Source organism: Alexandromys fortis, unplaced genomic scaffold (assembly GCF_014885135.2).
Source record: "Alexandromys fortis isolate MF-2015 unplaced genomic scaffold, M_Fortis_MF-2015_v1.1 scaffold_52, whole genome shotgun sequence".
In the NCBI taxonomy this organism is placed as follows: domain Eukaryota; kingdom Metazoa; phylum Chordata; class Mammalia; order Rodentia; family Cricetidae; genus Alexandromys; species Alexandromys fortis.
This window is the reverse complement of record NW_026067929.1, coordinates 4,022,914-4,050,330: the sequence shown is the minus strand read 5'-3', so window position 1 is coordinate 4,050,330 and position 27,417 is coordinate 4,022,914. Positions and strand designations below refer to the sequence as shown.

Here is a 27,417-nt window from a genome sequence, read left to right as displayed (position 1 = left end):
TCAACCAGCAGAGCCTACAGAAACAAGCATAATCAATAGAATACAAGAAATAGAAGAAAGAATCTCAGATTCTGAAGACACCATAGAGAAAATAAACGCACTGATCAAAGAAAACAGCAAAGCCAACAAATTCTCATCATAAAACATTCAGGAAATATGGGACACAATAAAAAGACCAAACCTGAGAATAAGTCTTACATCTTAAATTAACCCATAATTCTTATCTGTGTTAGTCACGTGGCTTGGTACCTTTTATCAGTGAGGCATTCTCATCCTGCTTCCTCTGCATCTGAATGATGACTGCAGATTGAGCATTTCCTCTTCCCAAAATTCTACGCTGGTCACCCCGCCTATACTTCCTGCCTGGATACTAGCCAACCAGCATTTTGTTAAACCAATACATGTGACAAATCTTTACAGGGTACAAGAACATTGTTTCACAGTATATTTGGACCAAACCAGGATAAATTCTTCATGGACTTCTGTTGTCTTTAAGGTGTATAAAACTATACATCAGAGGTGTACATCTGCGGGGTTTTCTTTTTCCTTAAGTTTCCCATATTGATGGGTCATTCTGCCAAAATCTCATCCTTTCTCCTTTTCCTTGTCTTCTGTTCTACTTTATCTTTCTCATAATCTCCAGCAGTGAGCTATGCTACATGACTTTAAAATATTCCCACATATGCTGCCAATTTTAATTTTTAAAAAACATTCTGAAAGAGTCGTCTTGCCTCTCGAGCTCTCTTTGTTTTCCTGCTAGTTCATTTTCCACAGCTTCACCCTTTCTGACACCATTGCTTATATTTGCCTTCCAGACCAGAAACCTCACTGTGGATGGCAGCTTTGGCCCGTGGTCCCCATGGACACCCTGCACACACACAGACGGCACTGCTGTGGGACCCTGCCTCTGCCGGTTGCGCTCCTGTGACAGCCCAGCTCCACGGTGTGGTGGCTGGCAGTGTGAGGGCCCTAGGATGGAGATCACCAACTGTTCCAGGTATGTGCCTCTGATCACTCGAATGGACAGTCACATGTCACCTAGATGGTTGAGAGACCTGGGCAATCACTCTTAATACAAGCTGTCCCTGTAGTTGATGAAGATAGCAAAAAAGAGAGGGACACCTATCACTTAACTATTATATCATTTGTGGAAGAACACTGTCACTTGAGTAGTAAATTAAAATTGCTTGTAAGCTCATAGTTAGATAGTAAAACATTAGTAATTTACTCTATGTATTTGGCTTCTTTGAGGGAAACGCCCGTTACATAATATCTCTCTGAAATATGTGACAAACTATCCCTGCTGCTGGAGCCTGATACATTAGCTATAAGGAGTCTCTGTTCCATGCAGTGGTAGAGCAGAACTCAGTATTCCCCGCCTCTGCTGACTTCAGACTCTTGGTAATCTAGACAATCCAGATGTGATCCACTAAGGTTGTTTGAGTTGTCTCGTGTTCTTTTCTAACTGCACTCGCTTGTCCTGTCTGCTTGCCCATACCCTGTAGCATCAGAAGTGCTTCTTGAGTTCCTTGTCAAGTCCCGTTCTCCTGTGACTATAAAAAGCCATTTCTTAAAATCTTACCTGCTTTTCAGGAGTTTAGAATGCAGAAACAGTGTGGGAAATGATCTCCAAAGGCACTGATGAAAGGTAGACTTGGGTAATCGAACTTTGTGAAGGGTAGGAAGACATAACTAACATGCCCGAGAAGGGTAGTCACAGCAGTGTATATAGATAAAAAATAAGCAGGCCTTGCTCTTGTCAGCAGTTTTTATATTATTCCCTAAAGTTTAAAGAAGCCAAGGAGGCCTCCAATGATAAGGCTGGATAATAAAACAGAGAACACAGGTGTGCCAACATTGTGTCTTGATCCATATAACATCTCTTCAAGGAGGGGGTTTCCATGAGTGCCTGGCAGGAACCTGACATAGGCTACTAGACTTACTTTGAAGATGACAGTAAGGCAATTTCCTGCTGTTTCCTGGCTAAAAGATTATGGGCTATCATTGTTTGTCCTCCAAGCTGTAGTTCTTGTTGGAAACTCACCCTCCCAACGAGCTTGCAGCGTAGCTTGTTTCTGATTAACATCACAAGTCAGCCTGCTTCCGTGAGGCTGCGGAAGTGTAAGCACATGGCCATGTACTGACTCCACTGTTATAAATTGAATATATCATAAAGTACCACATAATTTTTTTAAAACATAGGAAACGAAAAATTTTAAAGTGATATAGAATCAGTGTGCCTCTGTGTTATCTAACCATCTTCTTCCCTCAGATGAAAACCTTTAAAAGCAGAAAAAGCTAGTTTAGGTTGAAGTTGTTGTAAAGTTCTAATAATCTAGCAAATTGCTTTCACAGTGTGTAGAGCTGTGGGTAGAAGAGCAGAAGAAACTGGCTTGTTATTTTCATGAGGAACATATGAGGGTTGGTATCATTGTAACCAAATGATCAATAATCAACAATTTGCCACACATTAATCTAACAGTATCTGCTGTGTTCGTCTAAGTGCTAGGTTTTAGCTGGTAAATCGTAAAACTCCAAGATATATTTTAAATTTCTCAGAAAATTTTATTTTAAATAAATGTTAGTTACTTTGATTTATATATTTAATCCTATGTCTTCAGTGTTACCATATAATACGTTTGTGTCTTAAAGAAATGCATGAAGGGAAAATGAAGGCCAGGTAAACTGATCTTGTTCTGAGCTAATGAAAATCCAGTAGCTGAGGATACAGGACACCTGTGGGGATGCCTTTGTGATTAGCTAATAGGAGCTTTAAGGCTGGAGCTTGTTCCGGGGTTAAGAACCCTGGCTGCTCTTCCAGAGATCCTGTATTCAGTTCCCAGCACCCACGCCATTCTAGGTGGCTCACAACCATCTGTGACTGCAGTCCCAGAGGACCCCAATGCCCTCTTCTGGTGTGCAGATACTCATGTAGATAACGCATAAATGCATAAATAAGTAAATCTTAAAACATAGAGTTTCCACATGCATTATGCAAAGGAATTTTAGGTCATGCACCAAAATTAATGCTCTCGTGCTCAGAATGATAAAATCCTTACAACGTATTTTTAATAGTACAGGGAAACATCTATGGGAGATATTTAAATTATAAAGACTCTTAATATACTATCACTATATGAAAAGTTACACGATTGAGATAGTGTCTGTCAATAGCAATCTGTTTAGTAAGCAGCTTTGGTGAAATAGGATCATTTTGTTTTTCTTTTATTCTTAGTATGACTGTATTATTCTGTGTGTACAATAACACAGTTGCACATGAATTTATAATTCTGTATTAAATATCATCCCATTTGGGAAGGTTCTACTTGCCCTTGGCATGCACACTGCCTATAGGGCTACTCATGCTCACTGGTGTTAGGTTCAATAGAACATGCTCTATGTAATTTTTCTGTCTCAGGGGTACTGTTCACAGATTATAGTGGATGTGATCGGAGTCAAGTAAAACTGGGAATTTATAGGTTTAGGATTCATTTCTAATACTTTGCAGTAAAATAACATTCTAAAGTTTGAAATTCTCATGACTAAAGTTTCATAAGTGTTTCAGGCAAAATAAGCAACTTTTGAATGATTTGTGGCTTTCACATTAGAGGCCAACTGCAAGGGAACTCACAGTAGCAGAGGTGACCATTCTGCTCTGTCCAAAGGCTGTGGTTCCACACAATCTAATAGTCCACCCACTGGACAAGAGCACTTGCAGTCAGAGCAGACAGAGCCCAGAGTCTGAGCTGGCTTGACTGAGATGTGGAATCACTTCTTCTCCCACAGGAATGGAGGCTGGACTCCCTGGACCTCTTGGTCACCCTGCAGCACCACCTGCGGCATTGGCTTCCAGGTGCGGCAACGCTCCTGCAGCAACCCCACACCCAGGCATGGAGGCCGTGTGTGCGTGGGCCAGAACCGGGAGGAAAGGTAGGTGCCAGCTGGGCTCATATGCCAGCATCCCCATGCTTCCTACCATCCCAGTACGGCCAGTTTCCCTTGGAGGTCTAACTTGGTTTTCATCTATGAAATTCCTCTTTTAAGCTAAACCACATCTTATTTTTCTGACACCTTTCAATTTTGACCAAAGAGCCTCATTCTGGTCCCGTTTCCCTGCATGCTTTAACTGATTCAGAGAATCCATTCTCACGTCACTGGATGCTTAGGAACTAAGGGTATCTGTGTGCTGGCTGTCTGCACCCAGCACATGAGCCTGCTGGAGGATGGTTGTTGAGATATCAGGTTTGCCCTGTCTCAGCAACTACCAATCTCTAGAGGTCCTGGTGATAAGGGCAGGTAAGATAAAGATGTCCCCGTGAGACTGGGGTGCAGGCAGTGAAAACAAACGCAGGAGCAGATGTGTCTGTCTACCCTCTAGTCTGCGAACAAGCATCCCCCATGAGCCGTGTGCCATACCCTCCACAGTGGAAATTGCTTCCCAGGAAGACTTTGACTCTTCAGGACCCCATCAGGACATTTCACCATAGACGTGAATCCAACAAGCTGTTTTTATTGTTTGGTTATAGAACTAAGCATTTTTCTTTGTATGCAAAGTCTACTCTTTGTTCTTTTTCTCTCCCTTGCCTACTGAATGCATATTCCATTCTGTCACTGTTGGGAGGGAAAACTTGCAGTTGACATTCATGTTACTTTTAGTATATCACAACGTGCACACATGTGTGTACCCCACACACACCATCCTATTGAATGCCTTTTAATAAAAAGATATAAGCTCCTACTCAGTGTCACAGGTTCAGGGAGTCTCATAAAAATTCCTTATCTCTATGTGGCCATGGACTTTTGGGAACAAAAGCAGGCTCACTTTTCTTTTATGTAGGTGTTGGGTACATTTTGAAAGCAACAAGAAAGACCATTCTGCTTCTTTGTTCATCAAGTTTCTTACTTACTAATTAAGATTTCGTTCCTTTTGACTAAGAATGAGAGGGAGGGTACTGTCACACATGTCAGGATTTGTCACTTTTGAAATGGTCCCCTGAGACAGTCTTGATAGGGTCGTAGTGTTCCATCTAACACCAGTTGATAGGTGAGAAAAATGAATACAGAAACATCTTCTCATTACTTGCAAGATTTTAAACTAGCTGGAAGGTTTCAACACTGTGAATTGTCACACTGTGTGTCCCATTCAGATAAAATCACATCTGTCTGTGCAAACGCTTCCCTGGTGTCCATACACTGCACAGACACCATCTCCTTCCCCAGGCTGAACAGGCAGGAAGGCCAAGGCTGTATAACTCTGTGGCTACATGTGTCGTCTTCTGTCTCTCCACTTGACTTCAGAAAGCCTTACTTTCAGAAAGGAGTTTAAAAACAATGCTAGGCTGTTTGGCTGTCTCACACCTAACATGTTCTGCATTTACAGGAGACATGTTTTGGGGCATTAGATAAGGGATTATTTATTAGAGGAAAATTTTTACTTCAAATAATAAAGAGATGGAATGTAAGACTGTGGACTGTGTATTGTTATTATAAATGGATGCCTTTCTTAAGTATGCTTTCCAGAGGGCAGCAGGAATTTCAGAAAAGCCAAATACTTGATGTGCCTTGGTCTCTGTTAACCAAACAGTTCTTAAATTTATTGCCATGTTACATGGGGAGATCACTCATCAGGAAAACTCATCCTGGTCCTGGCGGTGGAGATATCTGATGATGGATTAAGGGAGAGGAGGGTACAGGATTCTAGGGTCAAGCAAATTAAATAATCAATACCTTTTTGATATTTAAATAGCACTAAACACTCTCCAAAAATTCAGTGAATGCTGTCAACATAGCTAATAATTTCTGCAAAAAAAAAGTTTTCAATGTGTGACTTAATCCAATGGGAGCTTTTACCCCCAAGTAAAATTGCCTTGGATTTTCACAACTTCTTTTTTCACGTGTGCTATAGAATATATGAATGCTATTTTTACTTCTAATACTTCTTCGGAATGAATTTCTTGAGAGCCTACTTGAGGAACCAATTCTCCAAAGGTCACCAATAAGACAGTATACGGCAAACATTGGTGCAAGGATCAAAATCCGGTTGAGTTAGTTTCTACTGCTTTGTCACTATGGCGCCATTGACCCAAATGTAAACAATGTGCAATTGCTGTCCCACCCTGTCAGAGGGACCTCATGTCAAGGCTTCCAAGTTGTCTGTCAGATACTGCCCCAAGCCCTTGACAACTGAGCCTCTAACTCATCACAAACTGAATTTATGAACTAATTGCTATATTCACAAGACACAGCCTCATCTGGCCATAGTGGCTTGGTAACAAGGAAATCTTGGGCCCTGCCCACACTGCAGAGAAGGGGACTGTAACATGACAGGGTAGGTTTCACTGGTGTCTAGTTAGATTCTGTTGCTCGCAGACAGTTCTCTGTCCTCCCGTAGCTTGAACCCTCCCATCTGTAGAATGCTGCTCATCTGTTTTCAGGGTTCCCAATGCCACATCCCATTCAATTGTACCCCAAAAGCTCAAAGTGCCGCCACCTAAATCAGGTGTGTCTGAGGCCCTGTTGCAGTAGCGCTTCTTGGCCTGTCATCTCCACTCAAAAGTGATACCACTGTTGGTATATATCCAAAGGATGCTCAATCGTGCCACAAAGACATGTACTCAACTATGTTCATAGCACCATTGTTTGTCATAGCCAGAACCTGGAAACAACCTAAATGCCCCTCAACTGAAGAATGGATAAAGAAAATGTAGTACATTTATACAATGATGTACTACACAGCAGAAAAATATAACGACATCTTCAATTTTGCAGGAAAATGGATAGAGCTAGAAAACATCGTTTTGAGTGAGGTAACTCAGACCCAGAAAGACAATTATCACATGTACTCACTCATAAGTGTTTTTTAAAGAAAACGAGCCCACAAATCACAATCCCAGAGAAGTTAGACAACAATGAGGACCCTAAGAGAGACATACATAGATCTAATCTACATGGGAAGTAGAAAAAGACAAGCTCTCCTGAGTAAATTGGGAGCATGGGGAGTTTGGGGGAGGGTTGAAAGGGAAGGGAGAGACAGGGAGGGGAGCGGAGAAAAATGTAGAGCTCAAAAAAATCAAGAACAACAACAACAAAGACAAGTTACCTCTCGTCAACATTCACACTATACAGCTGAGGGGGAGGGCAACAGATGACAGCTGTGCACATTCATTTTATAAAAAAAAAAGTAGAAATGGGAGTCACTAAATCTCCTTCTGCAGGAACCCTGCAGTGTTGCCAGGTGACGGTTGGGAGTTGCTTGTGATAAAGGCATCCTGCGCCAGGGACCTCGGCCCAGCCTTGTGGGCTCTTAGCTCGGTTCCTGAAATATCGTCCCTTTGCCAGAAAGGCAGCAGATGTTTGCAGCTGGTGAAACTTGCATCAGCCTCCTTTTATCAGTAGAATTTGGGCTACTCAATAACATTTGTTATTAGCTCCCATGTTTCTTTCTATCTAAGTTGCTGAAGTTACTCTTGAAAAGCTTTAAAAGACTTATGTAAGCCTCCTTGGGGTTTCGCTACCAAACCAAAGGCACAGCTCCAGATCTTTTCCATACAGCCTTCCACTGCCTCACAGTCATGCTGGGATGAAGAGAACACAACAGCTGGCAGCTTGCTAGGCTTCCTCTGGGTGACTAGGAGGGTCCCTGAGGCACCCCCTTGCTCTTGCACTCTCATGGACTCTATGCATGCTCCCAGTCTGCCCCCATTCTTCAAGCTTGCTGAGCTTTCTGCAAGAGGTTAAGCAGGTACGCCCCAGCTTTCCCTGGCAGCAGATCGTGGTTTACATAAGGATGGCCACTGGGAACTCATATATCTGAATACTTAACCACTGTGGAGTGGAACTCTTTGGAAGGATTAGCAGGATTAAGAGGTGTGGCCTTGGTGGAGTAGGTGTGGCCTTGGTGGAGTAGGTGTGGCCTTGTAGGAAGTCCATCACTGGGAATGAACTTTGAGATTTTAAAAGCCCAAGTCAGGCATAGTCAGTCTGTCTCTTCCTCTCCCTTTCCCTCTCCCCTCACTCCCTGCTTATTGATGAGGATATAGGTTTAGGCTACAACTCTGGTGCCTGCCTGCATGCTGCCATACTCCCTGCCATGATGGTAATGAACTAAACTTTCTGAAGCTGTAAGCCAGTTCCCATTCAGTGCCTTCTTCTTCAATTGCCTTTTTCATGGTGTCTCTTCCTGGCAACAGAACAGTGACTAAGACATAGCACACCTGAATGCTTGGGAGTTATTTCTTAATTTTAGAAGTTTTTTTTTCTTTGCTATCAGCAAAGTCTAATCCAAGCATCAGTTGGCCCTTGTTCTTTTCATGGTCCACCCTTTTTTTTCTCTGTCCTGTGAGATGCAAGAAGCTAAGGACACCTTAGCCCTTTGCTCTGAAATGTCCTCACCTGGGTGACTTCCTTCACACTTCGCAGTCCTGTTTCTCATATCAATATAGACGACAATTTTGGAAGCTTTGTAGCTTTCTGTAGTCACATTCTCCTAACTACTTATCTAAAAAAATAAAAATAAAAACTGTCCCATTTTCATTTTATATTTTTTATCTTGGCAAAATACAAACAACATAATTAGCCACTTAGCCACTTTAAATGCAGAATTCATTGGCATTAATTAAACTCACATTAGTATGCAAAAATTACATATCCCTATTTCCAAAACTTTCTTGTTGCCACTAAGTAATGATTTCCGTACCCCCGTTCTCAATACCCCTGGAAACCCTGCTGACTGGTTCTGCCTATTAATTTTCACATTTTGTATATCACATGTAATTGAAACTCTGTAATGTTTGCCTTTTTGTGTCTTGTTTGCCTCGCTTACATAGTGTTTTCAAGCTCCATCAACGTCACAGCGTGTATCAGAACAGAGCCCCTTTCTGAATGTATGGCATACAGCTGCCTTCTGCTTGTTCAGTTGCCCATCAGTGGACTCAGGGCGTTTCTTCCCCTTGCCTATTTAAACACTGTTAGGATGAACACTGACTTGCTGAAGTTCCTGTTCCAATTATTTTGTGTAAATAACTCCCAGTGGAAGCGATGCTTGTATGTTCTGCTTCAGAGGGGGGCTAGACTACCCTCCACTGTGGCTTCACCACGGTCCATTCACACCACAGAGCACAGGAGTTCTGGTTTCTCCCCATTCCTGTCAATGCTTACTATTGCTGGCTTGGGTTTCTACCATTCCACTTGATTTGTAGAAGTGGTTTAGATTTGGATTCTAACATCTCCCTCATGCTGAGCATCCTCTCCTGTGATTGCCGCATAACTGATGAAATGTCTCTATTCCACTTGTCTGTCTACTTTCTAACTGAGCTGTCTCTTTTGTTATTCTGTTTCAAAATTCTTCATTCTCTTTTCTTCTACCTGCCTCCCATCGGGTTCTGCAATGTCTAAATTTGTAATACTCCGTATAAAGTGATTTAGAATTTTTGCTGCCTCTGCTTCTCAGAATTCTCACACCCACCTGTTTCTGGGTCTCAGAGCCATTTTCAATACTCTTGTCGGCGCCTCTTATGTTAGCACTGGGTTCTGTGGTACCTGGTCAGTTTTAGAGTGCACGTAAGACTACACACTTAACTGTGTAAAATCACTTGTGCACCTGTGAGCTCCTAACCAGGACACAACACCCCTGTCTCCTTGGATGCAGGCTGTTGGAAGGCTAAAGAAGCCCTGGCCTGGTACTCTGAGGCACACCGGGACTAGGGTCTGCTTCCTTGTTTGTACTGTTATGGGGAGCCCTCAGTTTCTCAGTGTATCTGAACTTGAGGCCACTGTTAGGTCCTTGGCTTATCCTACTGTAACGATATTTGATCTGTTTTACCAAATAAAGCTTGCCTGAAGATCAGAGTGCAGAGCTAAGCCACTAGAGGCCAGGGAATGTTGCCACACTCCTCTAATCCCAGGACTCAGGAGACAGAGGCAGACAGATCTCTGTTAGTTCAAGGCCACCCTGGGCTACACAGATTTGATCCACTCTAAACGAGAAACTGAACTCACACAAAGGTGATCCCAGCACTTGGGATCACCCACCTCTAATCCCAGCACTAGGGAGGTGGAGACAGGAGTGATATGGTTGGGTGGAGAGAGGAATTTAAGGCAGGAGGAGACAGGAGCTCAATGCGTCTGAGGAGCAGCGCAGACTGAGGCAGTTGGTTTGAGAAGGCAGTCTGGGGACAGGATCTCCCCTTTGGTGTGAGCATTGGTAGAGGTAAGAACTCTAGTGACTGACCGCTCTCCTTCTCTGATGCTTCCGCTTTCACCCCCTGATAGCTGACTCTGAATATTTATTAAGAACAATTAGACTTCATGCTACACCCTACTGTCTGCTTCCTTGAAGTCAGAATTGGGGGGGGGGGCATTCTTGAAATGAAGCTGTGACAATATCATGTGCCACAACTAGAAGTAACATCTGACTGACCTGATCCCTGTAAGTGACAAGCCTCACCCACATTCGGGGGGGGGGAGGCACATGAGTTGTGAGTTCTGAAGGGTAAAGAGCATGGGCTCCTCTCAGAGACTGCGCAATATGTTCTCAAGGTCTCGGGGACTAATGGGAATGTATCTGATTCTTACCGGAAATGCTATTGTTCTGTGACGAGCTAAAGCGATGCCGACTGCGGAAGTTACTGTTCTCTCCTGTGTGCTGTCTTAAACCTCACGGTGTGTTCAGTGGATGCGCAGTTCTCTGGTGCCATAGAAACTTCATTCTTCCGGGATGGGCCTGTGAAAAGATAACAAGGAAATGTGAACCAAGAAAAACAGTTCCTTCATAGGCCTCAACGGGGTGGGGCTCAGATTGTCATGAGGAACAAGCACAGACTCAGCCAGATTAGAAGGAAACGTGAGAAGATGAAGTTGGTGCTGTTCTCGAGCCTCGATGGGATTATAGAATACCATATGTTTGGAGAAAGTAGGTTTATGGAAAAATGGACGATTTATAGAGAGACACTGTGAGGTTATTAGTTAGTTTCTAAATGTAAAATAACAGCAGTCGTGAGAAAAATTAAAGTCTTAATTTTTAATGCATCATAAAATGTGTCTGTGGCTCTGCTTTCAGACCCTGAAGACCCAAAAGAGCCAATGATATGCTAAAGACATTAGCCTGTTGTTTTAAATCCAGAGGACTGGTGAAATGGGACCCAAATGCTGGCCCACCGGGCAAATATTTATCCATAATTAGTAACTATCTACACAGCCAGAGATAGCAGCATTACTGCTGCTTAGACAGCTCTCTAAGGATGCCGCCTGTTGGAGCGTGCGTTAGGTAAAGGGGCTCAGGAAGAAAATATTTCTCATCATTGAAGAGGACCTAGACCGAGGTCCTGAGCAGAGTCCAGACTCTAACCAACCCCACTCAGGTGGAATTCTGCATGCAGGGATAGCCCAGTCGTTTCTGCCTCCCTCTGACCATTCCTGTTACAGGCTATCGCCTCCTCAAATCTCCATGTAGCTGACTTCATTGGGGAACTGGAGAGAGAGAGAGAGAGAGAGAGAGAGAGAGAGAGAGAGAGAGAGAGAGAGAGAGAGAGAGAGAGAGAGAGAGAGANTCCCTCTGACCATTCCTGTTACAGGCTATCGCCTCCTCAAATCTCCATGTAGCTGACTTCATTGGGGAACTGGAGAGAGAGAGAGAGAGAGAGAGAGAGAGAGAGAGAGAGAGAGAGAGAGACAGAGAGAGAGAGACAGAGAGAGACAGAGACAGAGAGAGAGACAGAGAGAGACAGAGAGAGACAGAGAGACAGAGAGACAGAGACAGAGAGACAGAGACAGAGACAGAGACAGAGACAGAGACAGAGACAGAGACAGAGAAGGTGAGGTGGGTTGGTGGTGGCCTTAAGTTCCAGCCCAGGGGATAGTTGATTAACACTGGTTCAAAGTCCAGTGTTCCATGCACAAGTCTCCTGCAGGAGACTTTTAACTGTAATAACATGTTGAGAATTCTCAGAGGTGGCTGCCGCTGCAGGCAAATACAAGGAAGGATTTGTGCAGGCTGATTCATTTGGCTCTGGGGATGTGGTAGCACGGCTACTGTGTTCTTCATTAAAAGTCAAGGGTTTTATAGGCATTCTTAGTGGGATTTCCTTTGCCTTCTCTGGTGTGTGTGTGTGTGTTCACGCATGTGTGCGTGCATGTGTGTGTGTGTGTGAGTGTGTGTGTGTATAGTATGTGTGTACGCACCTGCCTGTGAGTACCCATATCTGTGTTCGTTGAAACTGAAACTAGGGGAAAGCAGAGTAAAGAAGCCATTGGTGTAAAACATCAGCGAGTCAGCTCGTAAGTGGGAGATGTCTTCTTTTCTCTTTTTCTCCCTCTTGTGAGTTATACGTGTAGATTTTGAATTAAATGTGAAATGTTCTGAATTTTCTCATCTTCTCAAAACCTGTTCTCAAAATAAATAGCAGTTCCTTCCCGGAACTCTCCAAGCAACAACATATACATGAATATTTACCTACTGTAACTCCAGACCTCTTAGGAGACTTGCTACTTTTAACTCATTTTTATACTTTTCCTGTCTTTCTCTCTCTCGTATGTATGTACGTCTGTCTTTATCTCTATTTCTGTGTCTCTCTGTGTGCCTGTCTGTCTCTCTCTGTCTCTGTGTCTCCCTCAGTGTTTCTCTCTCTCGTGTGTATGTCTCTGTCTCTCTCTGTCTCTCTCTCCCCTGTCTACATGATCACTCCTTCTGCAGGTGGACACCTAAGAGTATCCAGTGGCTTTGACCCAAAGAGCCCAGGCATCAGCTGTACGTGCTGCCATCTTGAGAGCAATACCACATATTTTTCTATGGTAAAATTTGTCTAAAAAGACAAAGAGTGACAAATACACAGGGCCATTGTTGACTGAATATGTCAACGTTTGGAGACGCTAACCTGCTTCTGTGGGTAGTACTTGAGTATCTTGAGGCTCATTCAACCGTGACATTGCCCATTGGCTCTCCCTGGAGCACTTGCTAGCTCTGGACTCCCTGATTATTCTTCTGTGCATCACACAGTAACTTTATGATGTTTCCACCACACCCAGTGCCATCCATTCTCTCTCTCTCTCTCTGTCTCTCTCTCTGTCTCTCTCTCTCTGTCTCTCTCTCTCACTCTCTCTCTCTCTTTCTCTCATACACACACACACAAACACACACACATACACACACACAAACACACACACATATACACACACACACACACACACACACACACGCACACACCCGTCTCTCCACCGCCGTCCTATTTCACCTATAGTGTGTTTCACTTTCTTGGCTGCATCCAGACTCCAGTGGTTAGTGTTTCTTACTTTGGCTCTTCCTACTTGTGACCTCCCCTAGATTCAGACTCCAGAATGAGCTAAGAAAGTTTCTCAAGTCTTGGGGCTTTTGCCAACAGTGGGATGAGGTGCCAGGCATGGAACTTCCATCTCACTCTGATAGTGCTGTTTTCCTTGTAGAGTTCTGTGAGACTTTCTTAGTGTTTTACGATTTGGCAAAGGCGGATCATGGTTCTAGTTCATGCTGTTCTTTCTGTTCTCCTCTCAACACGGTTACTTTTCTGGTTTGATTCTCCCTTTCTGCCTTTAATTAACATCCAAAAGCCCAGCTAGTACTCCTTACACCTCATCCCCCATCATCTTCCAGCTTGGCCTTTGCTCCTCACATGCTGAACTCATTCCCAAAGTCTCCTGTCCTCCATCAGGTTCCCATCTGTTTGATGGAAGACAACTGGACCTTACAAGAGCATCTGCTGAGCGATTGCCCAATTCTCTTTGTGGTTTCTGGTCACCATTTCTCTTCTTTTCTACTTCAGAATGCATTTTAATTGGTGTATCAAGTGCAGTCTCGGTGCGCAGTAAATGATAAAGGTATCACCCTGACTCATTAAGGCTGCCGTGTGCTGTGCACATTTGGAGAGTGCGTCTGATTTCCCTATTCATCTGAGGTTCTGAGCAGCTATTCAGCAATCCCTCTGTGACTGCCTGTGCACAGCACTCTCCAGAATCCAGTTGTTAATAAGGGTGACCTTAAGGGCACGGACTTCGGCCCATAGGACTGAATCTTTGTGGCCTATTTCTTAAGGAAGTTGGCCTTACAAGTGAGAAAGATGTGTGTGTGTGGGGGGGGGGGGGTCTATTAGTTTGAGACTCCCGAGAGGCTAAGGTCAGAATCAGTAGATGGACAAATGAGTGTAAGTCATTCTGGAAACCACCCAGGTTGTCATTGAATTTTGCTACATTTACAGTTAAATTCTTCTTCCGTATGTGCTAATACTTTAGCACACCAGGCCATTGTCCTCGTGAGCTTGTTTCCCTTCACTTCATTTCATAGACAGCTTTCAAGACTCAGACAACTTAAATCATCACAGAGCCAGAGACGAGTTGGGTTGCTTAACTCCAAAGTTGGCAGCGTGGATGTATGTGTAAACATGCGGAAATAGCTTCTCTAAAATAGTTCCAACCTTAGTAAAAAGTAGAGTCACCGGATATCTCTGTTCTCTTAACGGGGAATCACTTCAAGTTGTTCTGAGAACCTAAAAGAAAAACTTAAAAAACGTAAGCTAAGCAGCAAGTGTCACAGGCCCTCAGGCCCAGCTCAGGCTTTAAGTCTTTGTCTTCAGAAGACCGTCAACTTACTTGATTGAAAGATAACAAACTCCAAGTAAGGCTGTGCTGCCTTTGAATTCATAACCCACGTTACCTTTTGATGTTTATGCCTAGCAGATAAATGTCCTACCTAGATATTTTCTGTTTGTTCCTGTTTTGGGGTGTCTATTGAAGGGTTTTGTTCTGTCTTGTTTCTCCTTTACTTGGCTGCACAGGAAGTTCCATCCTGCCTTGTGAGTTCAGCATTCTCCTCGCTGTCTGCCGTGTATCCCATTGTCTGTGCACACTCAGCATGGCCAGCACCCCTCTGCCTCCTGTATGGTGCAAGCACTCCAGACACAGAGAAAGCCCCTCACACAGAGCATGCCCATCTGTCCGACATCAGGCACAGGGATGGGAAGCGACATGTCTGGTGGCCCCCAGTGGCACTAAAGAGTCTCCCTTTCCTCTGGGTTTCCTTCTCACAGATACTGCAATGAACATCTGCTCTGCCCACCGCACGTCTTCTGGACAGGCTGGGGACCTTGGGAGCGGTGCACGGCACAGTGCGGGGGTGGCATTCAAGCCCGTCGGAGGACCTGTGAAAACGGGCCCGACTGTGCAGGATGTAACGTGGTAAGTCCCCGCCTCACTCCCAACCCACAGTCCAGAGTTGAGGACCCAGACTTGAAACCTCCTAGATGCTCCGGCACACGAGATGCTCCACACTCCTGATAGACACTAGCACCAGGCAGTCTGCACACACTAGGGACTATGCTCACACTTGATCCACTAACAACACTGGATGTTTTTTACACTGGAAACTCTGCAAACCTATGGTTTGAAGAACCTGCATGCTGTACAGGCATGAAATGGGGAAACATTTAATGCTCTATTTTTTGTTTTTGTGGGGGGTTTTTGTTTGTTTGTTTTGGTGATATCACACACCAACTCCTTTTTAAATATCAAATCTGTTGCAGACACTATATGTTTTATAAACATCAAATGCTCCTTAATTACCAGATCTGTTTTGTTCTGGTCCCCAAGTCTCTGAAACTCTAGAGGGTGTACAAGTGTTCGTGTGAATGAGAGTGTGGTGGGCATGGTGGAAATTTAAAGTACTTGAATAAAGTATTCGCATCTGGAATAAACTGAAGAATCTTCCAGTTCTAAACATAGAGCTATGACAAAACCTTGCCCCTAGCAAACTTTCATCACCCCATTTGTTCTTAGGGAAGGAATGACTACCCGGGGCCGGGGTCCTAGGCACACAGAGTGAGTGCAATGTGGATGTGACACTTGGTGACAGAGAAACTGGCACCGTTGTCAAGGTGAACTGGGAACAGCAGAAGAAGTAAAAGGCCAGTTAGCGGTTCTGTTTTCCTTCTGCCTTAGCAGCTCATATTATGAACCATATCCTAAAATAAAGAAAAAGGAGGTTTTTTCTTCTTTTTTGGTTTGTGTTTATGTTTTGATCTGTCATCCATTAGCACCCTTGATTTTTTAATTTTTTTCTTTATTTTGAGAATTTCATACATGTGTACAATGATATATATACATGTATATATATGTGTATATATATATATATATCCCTATGTATCCTCTCCAATTCTTCTCATATTCCCCAATATACCTTATTTCTCAAAATTTTGTTCTTTTTTTAAGAACCCACTAAATCCAGTCACTGATGCCCTCGTGGGCATGGTGTGGGGCCACCCACTGGAGTCAGGGCAAACTCCCACTGACTGCATCCTCAAAAAAGAACAGTTCTCCCTTCCCAGCACCTACCCACTTCCAATAACTCCATGCCTTAGACTCTCTTGAGTTTTAGCAATAATAGTGGCCTGCCTCTCTCTCCCTATGATGGCAACACTGTAAGGGGATTACCGTGAGAATAAAAATGAAAAGGAAAGGAATTAATGTCAAAAATATTAATGTGATGGTCTGGTTAAAGGTTAAAACACAGGAAAGAAAGAATATACCAAGTGTCAAAAGCTGTATTGTGTGAGTATGGTCGCTTCTTAAGCTAATGCAGCCCAAATCCCCTCAAAGAGCAGTAGATGCTTTACAGAGAAGAAATAAAGGCAGCCTCACATACAACAAAAATAATCCAAAGAATAAAACAGACTGAGTGCTGCCTGTATTGTATTTCTTACAGAAATACCATACAAAAGATGAAGCCATGGACCAGAAGCTATGATCTAAAATATCAACAGGGAACAAAGGACATATTTGTGTCCTAGATGTAAAAAAAGGGTCACAAAGGACCCTGTAAGGTTGAAAAGAAAGACCTCAAAATCAATACCATCGAAAGTGATTCTGTGACAGTTAATCAGAGATGGGTGAACACACCCGAGTTTGTTTTTATCCAGGGATGGCACTGTGAATAAATTTAGAAGCTAGCAAAATTGCTAAATAGAACTTAGGTGGGTTTTGATGGACAAAATAATGACAGGATTTCATATCCCTTGTTTTTGTGTTAGCACATTTGCAAAATAGCAGACTTGCACAATACACTACATATATTCCCTATTTCCCAAATGAGAAAATCAAGAACCATAGAAAACCAGTTAATTCCCTGAAGCCCTGTGGATGGGAGAGAAAGACCCTGTTCAGCCTTTGTTCCTTGTTCCTGAGTAGTCCCTCTATATGCCGGTCCTTCCCAGGCAAACAATACTGAGGATGGGGGTGTTAGCTCCGAGCCCCCCCCCCCCACACACCCAGTTCAGGAAAAAAGGGCCTAAATAGACACGTTCTCTGTTTGCCTTCAACTCTACTTTGTATTTATTTCTAGAGTGTCCATAGACTTTCCCTCGGGACAGAAATGTACAAATCAGTTCACTTTTAAGGGGCCTCATGCTCGGAACAGAAATTATTTTAGATGTTTGTGGTATTCATTGTGTTTGAAGTCTGAGTTGCACACAATGTCTCCTGTTAACCTGCTTCATCTTCCTGTGTTTCGTCACAAGTATGGTTCACAACCAGGTCACCTGCTGTGTCTCTTTCTTTGCTCATGTGTTTTAAAAATTTAAGATAATTATGCTGTTGATAAGTTGGCAATATTCTGTAGGACACTAGAGATCATCTTTGTAATTTTATTTTTAAAAATATTCTTATCCCAACTTCTGACACTATTAACAGTTTGCTGAGTGTAAGTAATCTAGTAGTATGACTTGAGTATTTTATAGTATAGTTCATCAAATATTTTTCAAGACTTCTTTTGTATAGTTTGTTAGACTCTGATGCAATTTTGACTGCAGGGACAGTGATATCTGTTGAATTTCCTACCTTTTCGGGATCACGTAGCAACATTAGAGTGTTGGGCAGACAAGTCAATACCCATATTAAGAAAAATATCTTTCTACTTCGTAGGGTGGTGAAATGGTTGGCAGAACATGTTTAAATTTTAGGACAAAAATATCACAAGATGCAACAATTTCTCTGTGACATTATTTTTCTTCAAATAGGACAGTGGCAATTTCCTGTCGCAAACAGGCAGGAAGGACCTGGGAGACTGGAGTTTATACACTGAACAGGACTTGAAAATTGCCTGATTGGTTCCTTTTAGTGAGTTGAGTAATTTAATTTGGCCCTTAAATATCCTGAAATTGTCTGTGTAATGAAGACTCCATCCTCTAGCCCATGATGCAACTAAGAAGTCACAGAACATTTAAGAGGTTGAGCTTATTGGAGAAGGTTAGGCTATTGGGATACTGGGGCCTCCCTGTCTTCTTCCCCCCTCCATTTCATCTCCATGACATGAAGTTTGCGCCTCTGTCCTACTGTGATATACTACCTCGCCTCAGAACCCAGACTGACCAGCTAACAAGGGTCTGGAATCTTTGAAAGTATGAGTTAGCCTGATCCCTTTTTCTGAGTTAGTCGATTACCCCAGGAAACAACAGAACGTGAGCACAATTAGTGTCCTTTGTGTAACGTTTGGTGCTTCCTCATCATGAACAGTGGTTGCCAGGGCAACTTTGGCCCTGTCTTGGATGGAAAGAGAAGCCCTGCAAGGAGGTGCATGGCAAGTGTTCTACACTCTTGTTTGCTTGGATTCCCTTGCAGATTTGACCCTGGGCAGCAAGCACTGGCTTCCAGCATCCAGTTTATGTTATATGCCTGGGTTACTTGGTGATAACGCTTTGAAACTAGATCAACTTCTGAGTTTTTATTTGCTGCCCCAGAAACCCACTCACCTGAATCCATTTGCCTATGCTGTTCTCAGGGGCTGCGTTGGCTGTGTCTGGAGGCCTTTCTTTAGGGAGCTCAAAGACCTTTCTGGTTTAGATACAACAAATTTTGTCTATGATTTATGACAGTTCTGTAAACCTACAAAGGTGATTTTCCTAAATAAAGTTTGATACCTACAATCAACTAGTTAATTCTAATTCTATTAAAACAAAAATTATAGATTAGAATATTATTCTATTATATCATCATAATTGCCATTGGATTTTGCTTAATGAAATTGCAAGGGAAGTTATTATTTATCTCAATGCCTCAGATATGGAATTCATGTTAAAATACATATCTTAATAAAACTTGAAGCTTGGCACCAAAAGTGAAAATGGCTTGGGTCCCGCTGTGGGGCAAAGCTCAAGACCAGGTACTTACTCTGACACCCGTGTGTTTCTCCTCTGCATGGGTGAGACCCCATCTAATATCTAATATCTTAAAAGTCATTGAAATAAAGAACTTGGGTTTCCTGTTCAATCCCAACATACAGAAATCGGCTTCAGCCACTTGAGTATAATCAGCCCTAAATTTGATGAGGTGAGCAATGTTAAAACTGAAAAACCATTAATCATCCAGTGCCTCCCGAGTCTGCATAACCTGGATTCTTGGGGAACGCAACCACTGGATGCTGACTTCCCCATGCTCCTCTCGAGCTTCTGCGTGCATTAGGCAGGTTGTGCACTGTGTGATGCCAAGGACATGGACATTAGCAGAACACCGAAGATGGACAATGTACCCTTGGTGTCATTCCAGTCCTGTTCTGAGTGCTTGAAATCTTAATGACTTAATCTTCAAAACCTCAGAGCCATCTTGGCCCCACCCTTTATTTCAGATCCTGTTATGGTTCACAACTACTGAGGGGCACCAAGCATCACATCTTAGCTTGAGCTTTGTGTAAAATAGAATAGATCAGACAGAAAGATTATTTGAGAGATAACATTACAGCAGTGTGGAAAGAAAAAAAAATGCAAGAAAGGACTAAGGAAGGAAAAGCCACTTTTGGTGCTTGCTATTGAGATCACTGATGTGGACAACAAGGACCTGATTGCCTTTTGCAACAGAGAAGCCAGAAAGTGCCCCTCCAAAGCGCATGGTTTTCATGGAACTCTTGGATGAAGGAAGCCACCAGGCTGCATCTCATAGACTCTGGGGACTAGAGAAAACCCAACATGAAGAGCCACCTGTACCCTAGTGTGTGTGAGTGGATTTAAAACACCTACTGCCTTTCCAAAGCAGGGAAGAGAGATGGTTTACCTCAAGTTACTTGCCACATCTGACTTCATTAAAAGAAATTCAAGCTTTGCTGGGACAAACCAATGGGAACAGAGTTTCTGAAGTTATTGTCCAATGGTTGCAATTAAAGCCTGCTGGGCCCCTCCTGCCCCGCAGTGTCCCATAGGCCCCTGGGGAATATCCACCCATCAGATAGTTGTGAGGACTTACTGTTAGACTATATCATTTCATTTTCCACCAGATACTGTTAGGCATCATGATGACTTTCTCCATCCTTTGGAACTCTTTCTTTCCTTGGCTGCTTGAAAAACAAAAGCTGCTTAGACTCTCCAGACAAGATCACTTTGATTCTTAGAAAGAGAAATATGAAGGCGAGGCTCCTTTTCTCTGGAAGTTAGTATCAGGAAGTGGAACTGCCCACTTGCTGGTGTCCTGAGGGGTCAGGAGCAAAGCCAGGAGACGGAAGAGCGAGCTCGAAGCAGACTCTCTTCCTAGAAGCCAGCCTCGCTATGTACAGGACGAAGTTTGGTGTGTGAGATCAAAAGCATTTCCTGGCTTCAGTTAGTTTGAATCCGATTCATTTTAACCGCGATCTCCTTTTCTTTTCCTGTGAAGAAGCCTGCCTTCCTAATGTCATTTAATAACTGACAAGACAAATCATGTGCTTCCTTAGCAACTGCTGCAAGCGAATGAGCTGGTGCAAGGGTTGCCATGAGCTGCGTTCTTAGGAAGGCTGAACAGACGACCTTGACCTTCACGGTGAAGCCCAGATGATGAGCTGTTTCATCGTGCTGTTGGGAAAGGGCTTTTACTCACACTTGCAAGGTTTCTTCTCAAGAGAAATGATTGATGGCCCTCCCAGAAATGGAAAATTGCATCTTCATAAGCTTGGGAATGTAAAACTTGCTTTCTTTTGTTAGGAAATAGCTCAACGCAAAGCTGAAACATATGAAAGATTGTCAGAATGAAAGCAGCACGTGTTGTTAGAAGAGGCTTGTGCGTTTTGTAACAGTTAATGTCGGTACACAGAACTGAGCAGCGGGCGGAGGCCCACAGGAGTATGAATTGTCTCGAGTCTGGCATTCCAAGTTTGGCAATCAAGTTTAAGAATGATGCATAATACAGATGGAGAGAAAAGGGAGAATGATGGATTACAGGAATTAATCCATCATAACTCTGCCTGTAGGACTTATAAATAATCATCTACGATCTCAGAAATGGCTGTTGGTACTGAGATCTGGAGAATTTCACACACACACACACACACACAAAATGTTTTATTTATACAGTCAGAAAGCTCTGCTGCCCAGATTTCATTCTGTAAAGAAAAATGCTAGGTTTTCCGTTCCTGTCTAAAATGATTCAAATGCTGTGGTGGCAAAACTAATTAAAAATAGGTTTCACGAAGAGAATGATTTCCTGTGTATAAGTGATATAAACCATACACACATGCAAATGCACACTCACATGTGTGAGTGTGTGCCTACACACACACACACACACACACTTCTTTTTTAGAGTTCACCAATGAATTATGTGGTTGAGATTTCTAACAGTTAATATTAAAGTACCTAAAGTTCAGTTGCAGAAGCGTGGCAACAGTATTTCCTCATGTTTGTACACTATTTTAGGTCTAATGCACATATAATATCTACAGAATAAGTAGATTCTTATAAATGTATAATAGGTGCAATGTTCAGCTAAAGGAAATCCATAGTATTTTAATATAACATTCTTTTTATTACTTCATGCATGCATGGAATGAATTTTGACTGTTTGCCCCCAGTTCTTCCCTTTCTTCTACTAGCCATCCCTTTCATGTGTCTAAACACACACACACACACACCAGTAAGTGAAATTTGTGGTGCCCATATATGCATAGGTATGAGGTCATCCACTAGAACGTGATTGACCAAAGAAAATTAAGTGTCTCTCTGTCATAACAGCCATCACCTCTCAAATGGCTTTTAAGAAGGGCTGGGATCTCACGAATATTTTACATGAGCAGCTGAAGAGTTTTTGCTCTGCGTTTGAGCACTCTGAAGAAGCTATTCTGAACACCTTCAAATCATCTTACTTCCCAGTTGTGCCCCCCCCCGTCCTTCACTTAACCCCTGCTGACGTCATGCTGGTTGTAGACGATCCGTGTAGAGCATTCTTTGGGCCTTTTAGTCCACTGGGGTCTCATGTCCACGTTGAGAGCTTGATTTCTCATCTCCTCTGATTCTGTTCTTACTGGGTATTTGCCAATTAAATCAAAAGACTGCATTTGCAGCGCTTCTGGTCATATTTCTAAGAAGACAGTCATTCATATATCACAAGTAGATCTCCAGCTAATAGACCTGGTCCCTTCATGTGGATAGTCCAGGAGAACAGGAAGTCCTGCTTATAATACAGAGGATGCTTCTTGAATTCAACAGACTACATCTGGAAATATTTTAGGACATCTTGTTGCTCTACACACTGGGGCCATGATGCCAGTCTGAAATTTCATACTGCTCTGGCAGCCTAGTCTGGGTGGCCCCATCTGAGACGTGAATGCTGACTCTACTCAACCAATGTCTAGAAAAGGGAAAGCAAGGGAAGTTGTGACCCCTTTAGGTTTCAAGCTCTCATGGACACATTCCTACTACCAGGCATGATTCCTCTGGTACGAATTTCATCATCCTGTGCTGCTGGCCTGCTTGCATTATAATTGCATTGCGTTTCTTCTCTGAGAGCCCTGTGTGTCTCACCGTCCTAGGCGTTGTTTGTCTGAACTTTATACTCCTCGCCTACATTCTGAGCATCGTGATCCCCCATATTCTCTATCGTTCACATAATAAATATTAAGCTGTTCGCCCAGAAAAGGGTGACATTAAAACCACTGTGAATGAGAGAGAAATGGCCTCTCATGATCTTCAACCAAAGTGGCTCAAAAGACAGTGGAGTCTTCATGGGGGTTTGTATGAATGCTGCTGTTTAACACCAGTTTCAACTGGCAAAGATGAGGGCATACTGGACAAAAGCTCCCACAGATGCAGATGGACCCATCACACTGTAGATGGGTGCTGGTTTGGCTCCTGGCGGACCCCTCTTCTGTTGGAGAAATAACTTCAACGTTGAATTACATTCACAATGCGCTTTAATATGTATTTTGCATAAAGTTTTCAACTTTGTTTTTATTCTATTCCTGTGCCTCTTGTGCTATTATTTAACATGGATAATTTCAGTTGTTAAAAGTAATTCACATACATAATAATTTTCAAAGCAACTTATAATTAACTAAAGAAGGAAGCAACAGATGTTGGAGCATGAAAAAAAATGCTTTAAAACTTTGAATATTTTTCACAGATGCCATTGTTTCTTCTTTCTCAGTGCTTCACTATAATGATCCTAAGGCATTCTAACAGCTTAAGCCTGCGTTCACACACGGCAATGTGAACACACACACATGGCAGTGTGAACACACACACATATGGTAATGTGAACACATGCACGCACATGCTTCCACACACTGTAATGTGAACACACACACACATGCTTCCACACACTGTAATGTGAACACACACACATTTCCACACACTGTAATGCGAACACACACACACAGGTCTAGCAACAACTGCTCTACTTAGATTGCCCTATTAATATTTTTTAGCTGGAACACCCAGTTAACCTTTAGAAGCAATTAAGCTTTGTCAGTTAAAATCCGAGGGATTAATTGATCTGCCCTGTGGTCCAGTGGTACGTCATGATTCCCGGCTCTCTGAGGTCAGGTGTCTCCTCATTTCACTTCACACCGTGCTATTTCCAGACCTTGTTGGCAAGGTTTCATTCTGTTCTGCTTAGAAAGAAACAGCCGCCACAATGACCTTTGAGGTGGAGTTGGCTCCCTCTACGTCAGTCACGTTCTTGCATGGTTATTTAAGCCATGCTGTGTGAGATAGAAGCGTCCACACGTGGTGACTTGGCATCTTGCTTCTGTTATGATGGAAGACATGTTTTGCATGTGCCCTAAGCTATGCTAACCCCAGGAACTGCTCAATTTGAGACTACTAGGAAACAGTCCATGAAAGAAGGAACTTGTTGTCATCTTGTGGGAGAAAGAAAAGGCTGTGGCCATAAGGAAGGAAATTCTGGAATCTTCCCAAAATTTTATGGCACCTCTGAAACCAGAAGCATATGTACCAGGGCTTCCCCAAGTTAACAGAGTGAGGGCCAAACGCAGCAGAGCAGCAACAGAGAATCCGGACATCAAGCAGGACCCTCTCATGTTGGCCAGGCAATTTCATCAGAAGCCTTACCTAATGGATTCCTTTCTCTTATCTTTTTGCAACTGCTAATAGCTTTTAGTGATAAGGCCTTGACATCTGAAATGGAAAAAGAAGAAAAGAAGTCTGTCTGCTACATGTTCCTTCTTTGAAAATTAAATTATCTACTCCTTGGGGTGACCTCTGCTGTGACTGTTCACTTCTAAATAGTTTTTCATGCGAATAAAAAGTAAATTCCCCAGGATGAATTTACACCTGTCGGTTGCCCCGTGCCATGTGTAATGTCCAGATCACCCTCCTTGTGTTTAGTCACCAGGGCTTCCTTATACCGACTTTGTAAAAAATTGGTGCTGGGTGAGTGAGGTAGGTGGGTAAGGAAGGTTTCTAACATTGAGAAGCCTCCTTTCCAGGTTAGGAGTCAAACAGGTGAGGAAAAGTGAAGTCACGTGCCGTGAAACAATTAAGAGAGATCTCACGAGAGCTGGGAGGGATGGGTCTCCTGTGGCTGAAGAGTCAAGGCCCCTGGGTGTGGACACACACACACACATGCTGCCCATCCTGAGATGTAGGCCACGAGCTATTAGCATCATACGTAGAGTTCTGAGATGCACACAGGAATGGTCCATGTTCAACTTTGGAGACTAATTCACAATATTTATGGAAATCCCGAGCAGGCCTTTGGTCTGTCCACTCCGAGGCTGCTCTTACAGTTACGGTGCCGGAGTTACAGCACCGGAGCGGCTGACCTTTCCTTGTTTAGTGTTAACACAGCATCGATTCTTTCACGTTTTCAGCATATGCAAGTTACAGCATACTTTTTCTTAGTAGTGGCAAAGTTATGTTGGATTTAAAAGAACCTACCAAATTGAGTGTGTGTGTGTGTACATGTAGCCATGTATGTGTATTTCCAGTGTCTGCACACACATATGGACATGAACTTTCAGTGTGTGCACATGTATGTAGACAGTATGCACTCTATCTGTGCCGTTCTTTCAAATTCACTTACAACCTCCATCTCTGCCACCTCCGAAGGAACTTTGAAAACTGACAAACCCATTTAAGGCAAACACCACTCCGAAATGTGTCGTATACAGTGCAATTTAGTCCCATTCCAAAGAGAACCATTAGCTTTCTTGATGTCTCAGAATGTTAAAATTGGTTTTAATAATAGACAGTTTTGTCAGTGACTTTCCAAGATTGTCTCAGGCAAAACTTACATAGACATCAGTAACACAGAGAGTCCTGGGAAAACCTGCTTAGTCCTTCATAGTGCTACACACTCCAGTGTCTGACTTCTTCCTTGTAGACAAACTTTAAGCACACCAGCCTAAGGTGTGTGCGGAGTATCATGTCTGTGCTTGTCAATCACTGTTGTCCATACGCAGCTACACAACCCTACATGGTCCCCTAAAAGAGCAAATCCTAGCCTATCTGTGTTGGAGCTGGAGCTTGGAGGATGACTAGGTCGACTGTGACCTCAAGGTGCCTTCTCTGAGGGAACAGGAAGAGTACCAGTGACTTGGGGAAAGGGACACCTGCTAAGAACATGGCAGAACAGTGTAGATCACGGCTGTCAGGCAAGGCTGGAAGGACCAAGTTAGTACCTTCATGTTGCTTGTTTATGAATGAATTCCCTAGGATGCAGGTCCTGACTACTGCGTTTACAGTGCCTGAGACTGTTTACCACAGGGGCTCCCTGGGATCTTTCATGCAGTGGGTTGCTCAGGCATTTGGTGCCACTTGAGACGCTGGTGCTGGAAGCCAGGTGGTTCCATCACTGCTATTCCGCAAGGAGTCTTTTAGGGTAATCTGCCTCTCCAGCCAGTCTCCTCTGAGGAACTCCCTGGTCTGCAGAATAGGAATTTTCATCAATGTTTCCATGGTTTGCTAATCTTGCTGAAAACAAATAAATTAAAAAAAAATAAACAAAAGCAATTTCACAAATAAGGCTTAAAATGGAAATACAAATGCTACCCAACTGAGATTGCTTTCGAGATCTGTAATTCTCACTATCTAATGCCATCAAGCAGATGTAATTCCACTCAAGGGCCTTGGGGACTTAGGGGCTGTTTTTCAGTCCTCACAGCTCTCCTGGTCTACAATGGGCCTTGTCTATCACTCTCCACACTTGGTTCACAGATTGGCCAGGGGGATTGTGTAAGGAAAAGCCCACTTCAACCCTATACAACTCTAAATTTGTAAAATTCTGCCAGTCGCCTGATACTTTTTTTTTCCAGATTTGAGGGTTTTGTTTGTTGTTGTTGTTGTTTTGTTTTGGTTGGAGGTTGGTTGATTTTTTTTTTGTCTTTGTGTGCATGCGCACGTATGTGTGTGGGAGGGAGTTGACCCTATAACTTGACTTAAGCAGATGTTGTGGCTGTTGACTGATGTTGAGAGGTAGCCCTCCGAGAAAGTGGGTCAGTCAGGATACCTGTGCTTACTTCGCTTCCTCCTTTGTTTGCTTTTTGGAGGAAAGTTGAGTTAACTCTTCAGGTGTAAGTATTTAGGGAAAGGAGAGACGGGGAGGGACTCCCTGCATGAACATTTATAACATGACGGATATTACAGCAGGGGTTTCTCCCAGCCTGCTTCTTCGTATGACAGGCATTTGCTTGTCAATTCTAAATCAGAACCATGTGGCTCTGACTGTTTCCAGGTCAGTCCACTGGAGAAAGTAGAGGTGGATGGGGTAGGCGAGGGCCAGATTCATGTGTTCTTCACCACTGCAGTCTGAGGGGTCCAAGGTGCAGATACCCTGTCTCCATGGCTCACTCAACACCCATAGCTTCTCCCCATGCCTAGCATGAGGTAACTGCACAGTGGGTAGCTTTTTAGGTGTCACTTTATTCCAGTTACAATCCAAATGCCCCTTATTTGGGACCAGTAGAGTAAATCCATAGTCTTTCTAGAGTATCCGAACAGCCATTGTCTTCATAAGGAGACATGCTGGCAGGAGTTGTTGCAATATTTTAAATTGAATGTGTGTTGTGGCCTCGTTTACACTGTTGGGGGCCTTTGTTTGGGCACCTTTGGACTATGGTTAATGCATTAGATGTTAAAAAGCTAGTGCTACTGATTAACATAACTAGCCGCAGGAGCCCAAGCAGAGAAAATGTTGTTTGAAAGCAAAGGC

General features: G+C 43.2%; 1 protein-coding gene across 3 annotated transcripts in view; it reads left to right on the top strand.

Moving 5' to 3' along the window:
- Sema5a (semaphorin 5A) overlaps positions 1 to 27,417 on the top strand; it is a 420,186-nt gene that overhangs the window by 358,781 nt on the left and 33,988 nt on the right. For all 3 annotated transcript variants that reach the window (XM_050144767.1, XM_050144769.1, XM_050144768.1), the window contains 3 exons: positions 816 to 997; positions 3,787 to 3,930; positions 15,051 to 15,198. In XM_050144767.1, coding sequence (XP_050000724.1) covers positions 816 to 997; positions 3,787 to 3,930; positions 15,051 to 15,198 — 474 coding nt within the window. The remainder of the gene's footprint in view (positions 1 to 815; positions 998 to 3,786; positions 3,931 to 15,050; positions 15,199 to 27,417) is intronic.